The sequence below is a fragment of the Coregonus lavaretus genome, assembly GCF_964263955.1.
Source record: "Coregonus lavaretus genome assembly, chromosome: 17".
NCBI classification, from domain to species: domain Eukaryota; kingdom Metazoa; phylum Chordata; class Actinopteri; order Salmoniformes; family Salmonidae; genus Coregonus; species Coregonus lavaretus.
The window spans coordinates 15,205,896-15,216,011 of NC_140004.1; the positions used below are offsets into that span (position 1 = coordinate 15,205,896).

The 10,116-nt window shown below is 39.0% G+C and overlaps 1 protein-coding gene across 1 annotated transcript; it reads left to right on the plus strand.

Moving 5' to 3' along the window:
• Positions 1–5,890: 5,890 nt before the first annotated feature.
• Positions 5,891–8,678, plus strand: LOC311144808 (fibroblast growth factor 17-like; the record flags this gene model as incomplete). The annotated part of the gene is made up of 5 exons (XM_084180950.1): positions 5,891–5,922; positions 6,009–6,045; positions 6,386–6,563; positions 7,263–7,369; positions 8,388–8,678. 5 exons carry the CDS (start codon positions 5,891–5,893, stop codon positions 8,676–8,678), a joined length of 645 nt encoding a protein of 214 aa, XP_084037076.1.
• Between the last annotated feature and the right edge of the window lie 1,438 nt (positions 8,679–10,116).

A 10,116-nucleotide genomic window follows, 5' to 3' on the forward strand; every position in this document is an offset into this window, starting at 1 on the left:
TAAGTGTGGTCCCATTCAAATTGTGTGTTTGTGTGTTGTAGGCCAAGGCTCATTACAGATAAAGGGGGTGGGGAAACTAGTTCAAATTTATAGCCTGTCTCAGCTGTGTCAAATTTGGCAAACTCAAATGGTCAGCTTGCAAATGGTTGGGGTATACTTAGGGGTCAGAGGCCTTTCTAATAACTGCAAATCTGTACATTTTTAGCACTCTACATGTATAAATGAAAAAGTGTGATTAATGTAATTAGATTTCAGGTATGTTACATGTTGATACATTTGTACACATTTGTCATCATTTACCCCCTCACGTCTGAGTATGACACTTCTAGAAAGTCCACTCTGACATAACATTCCATAAGAGGCAAATATGTACGTTCTGTCTTCATACAGAGTGATGGTGAGTGCCCTCCTATGAGTCTATGGAGCCCTCTCACCAGAGCACTGCTGAGTGACCTACTAGCAGGCGTTTGGGTGGCATGAATGGAGGTGCCCCACTGCTGTGCAGAAATCCACATGGGGAAGCAACAGGGATATTCTCCAAGCTCATCCTTTGAAACAATCAGAGTTTTTATTATTCATAAAGAGGACCACCCACTTTCTAAACCTTCGCCTCTATTTTTGCAGGGTCAGAAAAGAGTGACCAGTTGTTCTTTATGGCGGAGATCTTTACGATGTGGTTGGAGCTGTTGGGAGACCACCAATCGTCCTTTCACTTGTTACTGGAGGTACAGCAGCTCTGAAGTATACTGGATAAAGATTGTCATGTGTTGACAAAGTTACTCAATATAATAATTACATGTAGTGATACTGTATAGTGAGGTTTTAAAGCTGTCCATTACTTTATGCAGGAAGCCTTTGGTCAACTGGTGGCAAAATATGAATTGATTTGAGGTAGGTAAAAAACATTGCCATTGCATAACATGAGGAATAACTTTTTCAGGTTGTAATATACATTTACAATCACATACAGTTGAAGTCGGAAGTTTACATACACCTTAGCCAAATACATTTAAACTCAGTTTTTCACAATTCCTGACATTTAATCCTAGTAAAAACTCCCTGTCTTAGGTCAGTTAGAATCACCACTTTATTTTAAGAATGTGAAATGTCAGAATAATAGTAGAGAGAATGATTTATTTCAGCTTTTATTTTTTTCATCACATTCCCAGTGGGTCAGAAGTTTACATACACTCAATTAGTGTTTGGTAGCATTGCCTTTAAATTGTTTAACTTGGGTCAAACGTTTCGGGTAGGCTTCCACAAGCTTCCCACAATAAGTTGGGTGAATTTTGGCCCATTCCTCCTGACAGAGCTGGTGTAACTGAGTCAAGTGTGTAGGCCTCCTTGCTCACACACGCTTTTTCAGTTCTGCCCACAAATGTTCTATAGGATTGAGGTCAGGGCTTCGTGATGGCCACTCCAATACCTTGATTTTGTTGTCCTTAAGCCATTTTTCCACAACCTTGGAAGTATGCTTGGGGTCATTGTCCATTTGGAAGACCCATTTGCGACCAAGCTTTAACTTCTTGACTGATGTCTTGAGATGTTGCTTCAATATATCCACATAATTTTCCTTCCTCATGATGCAATCTATTTTGTGAAGTGCACCAGTCCCTCCTGCAGCAAAGCACCCCCACAGCATGATGCTGCCACCCCCGTGCTTCACGGTTGGGATGGTGTTATTCGGCTTGCAAGTTACCTCCTTTTTCCTCCAAACATAACGGTGGTCATTATGGCCAAACAGTTCTATTTTTGTTTCATCAGACCAGAGGACATTTCTCCAAAAAGTACGATATTTGTCCCCATGTGCAGTTGCAAACCGTAGTCTGGCTTTTTTATGGCAGTTTGGAGCAGTGGCTTCTTCCTTGCTGAGCGGCCTTTCAGGTTATGTCGATATAGGACTCGTTTTACTGTGGATATAGATACTTTTGTACCTGTTTCCTCCAGCATCTTCACAAGGTCCTTTGCTGTTGTTCTGGGATTGATTTGCACTTTTCGCACCAAAGTACGTTCATCTCTAGGAGACAGAACACGTCTCCTTCCTGAGCGGTATGACGGCTGCGTGGTCCCATGGTGTTTATACTTGTGTACTATTGTTTGTACAGATGAACGTGGTACCTTCAGGCATTTGGAAATTGCTCCCAATGATGAACCAGGCTTGTGGAGGTCTACAATTGTTTTTCTGAGGGCTTGGCTGATTTATTTTGATTTTCCCATGATGTCAAGCAAAGAGGCACTGTTTGAAGGTAGGCCTTGAAATACATCCACAGGTACACCTCCAATTGACTCAAATGATGTAAATTAGCCTATCAGAAGCTTCTAAAGCCATTACATAATTTTCTGGAATTTTCCAAGCTGTTTAAAGGCACGGTCAACTTAGTGTATGTAAACTTCTTACCCACTGGAATTGTGATACAGTGAATTATAAGTGAAATACTCTGTCTGTAAACAATTGTTGGAAAAATGACTTGTGTCATGCACAAAGTAGATGTCCTAACCGACTTGCCAAAACTATAGTTTGTTAACAAGAAATGTGTGGAGTGGTTGAAAAACGAGTTTTAATGACTCCAACCTAAGTGTATGTAAACTTCCGACTTCAACCGTATATGATCAGTTTCACATTGAAGCATGTCAGATCTCTCTGTCCACCTGTCATGGGTTTCTGCAGTGTTTTTTAAATTTAAAAAGTCACCCTCTCTCCCTCATGAGGTTCAAAGGAGGCTCAAAGGAGTGTTAGTGTTTTTTTGGACCAGGAAAAATTCTATACCTTTTCTGTGGGTGGCTCTAGGTGCCTGCTTTTCATTGAATGTCCGGTTATTTCCATCACAGCTTTAGCGGCAGTAAAGCTAGTGGAGACACGAATAAATAAGATCAGGTTGCAAGGCCTCAGATCTCACCGTCACTTTGTAAACTGAAGTGTGTGTGTGTGTGTGTGTGGGGGGGGGGGGGGAGTAGACGAGAAGCATTTCATGAGGCCACATCTCTTTTTTTCTATGTACATCCCACTCCCCAAAAAAAATTCTGACACCCAAGCAAGGCAGCCTGCTGGAGATGAATTCCACAGTGATGAGGCTAGCTACTGCAAAAGCTCTCTCTCCCCACAGCCCCCCCCCCCCCCCCCCCCCCAACATTTCTTCTAGTTAGCTCCTATAATTGGAGTCTAGTCACAAGAGCTAAACATCCCACGTTGCCATGTTTCTACGTATAGCAATATGTAACACCCCTTGTGACACTCCTTTTGAACTACGGTCATATTCATCATATTATTGCCCCGTTGCCCCGTATTGCCCCGTATTGCCCCGTATAGAAATAAAAAAGACTATAGGTAATTAGATATGAATAATAAATTATGGCAATGTCTTCAAAACTACATGTGATGAGCAACCGTAAATGTGCATTTTATGTGTGAAAGGTCAATTGGTAGGGTGGAGTGGTAGTGGAGGTGTGTGTGTGGGGGGGGGGTGCTCTGGCTAAGTGGGTAAGCTTGAAGTGGTGTTTACTGGTTTGAGATGCTTTAAAAATAGTATATTTTAATTGTCCAAGCAGACTACGCTGAAGACAGGATCAAATATCCACAGATGCCTGGCAAACATTCTTTGAAGAAGCAAATAGGTTTTCCAGGTGATGTGGTGTCTATTACTGCTGCATAAGAAATTGTGGTTTATTTTTGTATTGCTGTATGTGCATCTATATGTATACATACAAATGTGTTTTAAGCATGTTTCCTTACTCTCAAATTATGAATGTTACCTTGCTTACCTGCCTCTTGCTCGTTTTTGCTTTGTTTTTACTAAAAAACAAACATTGGTTGTTGTCAAATTATGCCAGAGACTACAGTTTGGGCAACACAACTTGATGGATGGACTGACTGACAGCGTTTAAGAAGTGACATTAACTAGTGGAATCATTGCTACAAAGTCTGTCAGTGGCTACAAATGCCTGTCACCCATTGGGCAGAATGAGTTGTCAGAGATGCTTAACTGCTGTATTTTACAACTTTGCTGGCTGGTCAAGAGCGCCAGTGATGTGAAGGAGTGGAAGATGTAAGCACTGGGCTTGCTAAATCCTTGCACAGAGCTCACATTACACAATGTTGTGTTTGAATGGACTATTTTATGGTGAAATGTATAATAAACTATAACAGTGCAAGGTTTTCCATGTGTGTAACTTGTCTCTTGCAAACTGTGCTGCTAGGCCTAAGAATTGTTTTGTCAATGTGCTGTATTGGATATCAGTGTAACTAAAGAAAAAAGTTATAACATAATTTAAGATAACATTAACTACAAAATCAAAACAAAGTTTATTGGTCGAGTACACAGTTAAGTACACAGTCTAGCAGGTGTTATAGTGGGTGCAGCAACATGCTTGTGTTACTAGCACCTAACAGTGCAGTTAAATGTCAAACAAGTACACAAATAATAAATAATCAAAAAGTAGAAACAAGAAATCAAGAATGTCAGAATTAATCCAATTAACAAACCAAATAGCACTGTAGATTATCAGTAATCCAAATGCAATGTATGCACATATACACCCAAAATATATACTAAGAAGGATATATGTACAGCAGTAGGCCTAGATATATTATAGTGAGCTATGGCGTGTATAAAAAATGCAATGTACAGTATTAGAATGAGCTATGTGAATAATACAGTATATGAATGCACAGTGTGAAAAACAGCTAATGCACTGAAACAATAAATGATGCAACTATCATAATCTCTGAGACAAATAATTTGACACTGGTGTAGGCCTAGACAAAAATAGACCTCCATTCAATGAATGCCAGTTTAACCAGCGGAAAATAAGCATCCTGTTAACATCAGTTAGTCATCAATTAGTGATGTTGATTAGGCTACTACACAAAGCCTATTGTTAAAATGATTTGTTTTAGCCGTAAACCGCTCAACGAGAGAGAATGGAGAAAGCAATGGAGTATTTTACACCTCATTGCCACACCCCTTCAAGTGAGATTAGGCTACTCACTTTTAACAGTGATTAATTATGATCTAAATGCATTATAACATAGTCGATAACTTGCATTTACATCCGTCATGAAAGAGAAGAGAGAGAGAAAGAGAGTGAGAGAGCGAGCGAGCGCAAGAGATGAAAAACAGGATATATTTCATAAAATAAGAAAATAAAAACAGATGATGTACATGCTGATATGCATAAGGCATGTTGGTTAATTTGCCGTGAATGCCTAATATTGTGCTTAATACATACCCAACGTGAATTACATTATCATCTGTAGGCCTACCCGGGAGCTACAAAACTTTTAGCCCCTTGTTTTTTTTTTTTTTTTTTTTTACAGGCCACTGTGCCCTGCCCACCCACAATACAAAACCTCCGACAACCAGCTCATGGGAGGGACCTGCCTTTCAACATTTAAACACTGCCCAGCAAAAGGCCAAGACGCGCTATGAGTAAGAGGGCTTTTTAAACCTGGAATTACTTGAGGCTACATTGCGCTACGTATGGGGGACAATATTTTCTCTTGGAATAAACATCCAAATGACAATAGTTAGGGCCTAATAGTTTTTTCCACTGGACTTGTATGATGGGTCTCGGTGACTATTTTGGTTGCATACTTTTTGGATACTCTCAGGAAGACCTTCACACTTCAACACACCTGCTGTAATTGGAGTATAGGCCTACCATTTTCCTCATATGCGTACCATGATGTGTTTCTCCTATAAACTTTGAAGAAGGTGTTTCACATCTGAAAGTTGGTGTGTGAATGGAATAAAACTCATAAACTAACAAGGGACACAGACTGGACAGGTCAAGCGCATTACTTGAGGCTACATTCTGTTGGATTACTTTGGATCTGTTGGTCTCTTGCTCTCCGTGAAGAAATACATTTGCAATTGGATGAAATAACAAGAGAATGTATGGAATAAATCAGCGCTGTATTTACATGTAAGAATATTTACCTTTTGAAACATCCTTATCGAAAAACATTTGATTGTTGGTGATGTTTTATTTATTGTGATTTCGTTTCGCAGATCTTTTCATTTATTCGTGCTGTGGTGCCATGCTCAGGTAAACCCTCTTTCAATGTTCCGTGCAGATAGTTTAGACAAATTATTATTAATAGGCATTTGATGATAAATGTCATATTTGAAATGTCTTGATTTGCTTGTTATTTTTAAGTGGGCAGCTTGCCTCTGAATGCATTTATTATAGGCCTAATGCAACACAATATTTGATAACATGCTTTTTTTAACCAAATAATTTACAATCCCAGATTTTGTATTTTTTGGATTCTGTTATTCAGTGAATCTCTGGAGTCAGGCAGTGGTTGGCTTGTTTTAGAAAACATTTCAATTAGAGGTTAGAAGAAAATCCTATAAGTGATGTATTTTTCCCTTTGCATAAAAAGGGGGAGAATCATCCGTCTCCTAATTTTAACCAGTATGTGAGGGAGCAGGGCGCAGTGACAGACCAGTTTAGCCGGCGACAGGTCAGGGTTTACCAACTATACAGCCGGACCAGCGGGAAGCACGTCCAGATACAGGGCAAGAGGGTCACCGCTACTGCTGAGGACGGCAACAATTACGGTAAGTTGTTCTCTTCCCATGAGGGCCATGACACAATGTTGGCTAAATCTGGATAAAAAAGTATTTGTTTTCAACCAGTCGGACGCATGCATGCAAGGCTTATTAATAGTTTTTGATGACGACTGCATTTGCAATATGCTGTCTGTCTATGAAGAGGTCTGCAGCCTAGGCAAGGCCTACATGCCCAGCTAATGCTAGCCCCACCCTCTGTATGGGGCTGTATGGTAATTTAGCCAACCTACAGTATCTAAATCTCGTCTGGCGAATCAGGCCAAGTCTTTTGTCCAAGTCCAATACACATTCCTGTTGTTAGCCCTAATTAACCAGAGGGAGTAAATCAATGGACCAATAGGACAAATGCAATTGGTATTTGTGTATTCCACCTACATTACTTTTGTCTTCAAACATGCATAATAACACTTAATTAATCATATCAATGGCTTGTTAATGTCTCAAAACCCGAAACCCATAATATCTCACATCATAGGCTGTTGAGATCTTCTCTCTTCAATATGTTGTTTGTAGGCCAGTTAGGGCAGCTTATTGCTGGCTTCCTACAGTTTTGAATTTTCATTCCACTTCCATATAAGAATTTTAATATGATATAAGGAGTGTCCAAAATATACTTATATAGTTAATTGACATACTGGATTTATCACACCATTGTTGTATTTTCATATGGATATGTGTGTGTGGTAGCACGTCTCTTTGTAGAAACGGACACCTTTGGGAGTCGGGTTCGGATCAAAGGTGCAGAGAGTGGACGTTACCTCTGTATGAACCGGAAGGGGAAACTGGTTGGAAAGGTATAATATCAAATCCACATCACTTTCAAAGTTGAGCTTGCTTGTTTCGTAGTTATATGGTAATTGTTATGTAACTGTGATTGTACATTCTTTAAGTGAAGTTTTCTTTCAACAAATAGAAAAATAGTTTGAAGAGTTGGGTGAAATAGTGAAACTGCAATAAAAGGGATATATTTACTAACCAGTTTTCTCCCTGTCATATGGCAGACGTATTTGGCTCATATTGTGTTATAATGACACTTGTTTGTAATGTCATTCGTTAGCCTGGATAGGGTCGGTGATGGGGAGACAACCCAACATATATTTCCAACTGTAGCAGATGTACAGTTGCAAGGCATGGGATAAACTCTCCTCATACACTTTGGTGGTTGGTCAGAAGTCAACCCTCCACTTCCTTCATGGAAATGGAAAATATGTATTCAGTGTTGTCTGCTTGCCATGAGAAGTAAAGGGTCTCATCTCTCAACATCTTTTCGGGGTGTTGAAAGACTAGGTTCTAGTTTCATCTAGTGAATAAATAAGTACAGCTGAAGGCTGTAGCTTTCTGGCGGTTCCTGTCCTTTGGAAACCTGAGGTTTGAGAGGAATAGTTTGTTAATACTTCTCACAACTCCTACAATATAGTTATTGTGGTGTGGTTTAGATATGTATTTAATTTTTCATACATCATTCACTGTTCATAGTTTATTGTTTTGAAATGGAGGAGGCTGTACTGATACGGCATCTTCATTGTAGTTTTTATGAAACCGTCAGAAAATGTAGATACAATGGATTTGAGCTTGTCTTGTACACATTGTTTGCATTAGTTTGATGGTGATACAACTCAAGTAAACATCATAACAGTAAACTAGTCTGTTCCGGTGTTTCAAGAGAACATTGAAGTATTCCAAAATAATAGCAATGTAGTTCAGAGGGACATACTTTAATTAACCTATCCAGATGTTGTTGTTTTGATCTATATGCCTTCTAGTAGTGGCACTCTGACTTTAAGTCTTTCCTCTCTCTCATCCTCTCAACAGCCAAATGGAAGAAGCAGGGATTGTATCTTCACAGAGATTGTTCTGGAGAACAATTACACTGCCTTCCAGAATGCCAAGTATGAGGGCTGGTATGTGGCTTTCACCAGGAAAGGGAGACCCATCAAAGCCTCAAAGACGAGGGAGAACCAGAGAGAGGTCCATTTCATCAAGAGGCTACACAAGGGCCCACTACCTTTCCCCAACATGGACAGAATCAAACACTTTGAGTTCATCAGTTTTCCACCCACCTGTCGCGCGAAACGGAACAGGAAATCACAGGTTGCTGCCTAGTACAGAACAAATTGGACTCATATTATTGAGTAAAAATATGGAATTTTATATTTTTTATATTTTTAATATGTGAAGATACTTAAAATGCCCAAAAGTCTAAAGGATTATTGTTGTAAAATGATCCCATGTAAATAATGTAAGAGCGTAAATGAGATTGATGTATATATTTAATATGACTGTGTGTATGTGTTTTATTTTGCTTTTGGAGTGGTGATGCGACAGAGAGGGAATAGGTACATTAATAAACATGTTAAACTTGGTTAGCACAAAACTTAAGCGTGACAAATGCAACATCTTACCTTTAGATCATGTCTCTCAATTGACTGCTTTCTTGGTACTTGTGCTGAAATAGATTTCTGAGTTAAGAAAACCTCATCAGAAATGTACAGGAACTAGTAATGTTATTGTTTCGCAGATCAGTGTGCACAACCAGTGCATCCATTTTTATCCAGTATAAAAATCTATAGCCAATAGGCATATCATTCTAACAAATGGCTATGCAAAGACAATATTCATTTCTCAGGCTCAAATCTTCAAATTATTTACTGATATGTAGCCTAGCTACTGTACTTTTGGTCATGAATATGAATTCATTGCTTACTATTAAAGTGAGACATGTACTTATACTTACTAAATTCTGTGCTATTAATTATGTTGCTTAGCCCTACTATTTTGTACAATTACGTAAATGCTTCTTTCAAACTATTTCAAAAGATCAACAACACCAATCAAACCCATAACACCATTCATGTTCTGTGTGGGATGAACGTGTCAATCAAAAATAGATAACAAAACAACATCAAATTATCAATCACATGGATTTATGGTACTGTTATGACAGATCATCTCTTGTAATGAATTTGGCAAGGAAGTAAGACATGGGTATTAAAATGAATTATCCTTAATAGCAAGAAATGTGGTCATGTTTATGTAATATAAATTAGATCTATTTTCAACCTGATGACAGATTATTTTTTAGGAAAACCATTTGTCACTGTAGGCCTAATGAAAGCCACAATCTGAATGACCCCACTGGAGAGGTGCTGATCCATCCACCCCCCACATCTGTCTTTTATTTCAATCATCGCCAAAAGTCAGATAAGAGCATCCATCTCCAATACGGATGTTTGTGTACTGATTAAACACGGACCACATTGATATGCCCTGTTAATGCTATTATAGAGACAGAATACATTTTCCCCCATCCTTTTGTAATAGTACTCAAATAAAATAGCCTGTTGACACATGCAAATGTACTCAATGGGATAAGCATCCTAATTACAATGTTTCCCCCCTCCCCGTAGTTAGTGTTCCATCATGCCAGTTTGTTCTTTTTTTGGTGTAACCTTCTGCTATTACTGGGATGTTTAAATTGGAGTAACAGTTCACTCTAGTGGTTATCATTGTATACTGCAATGGTAATTGTCCCATTGGGCTG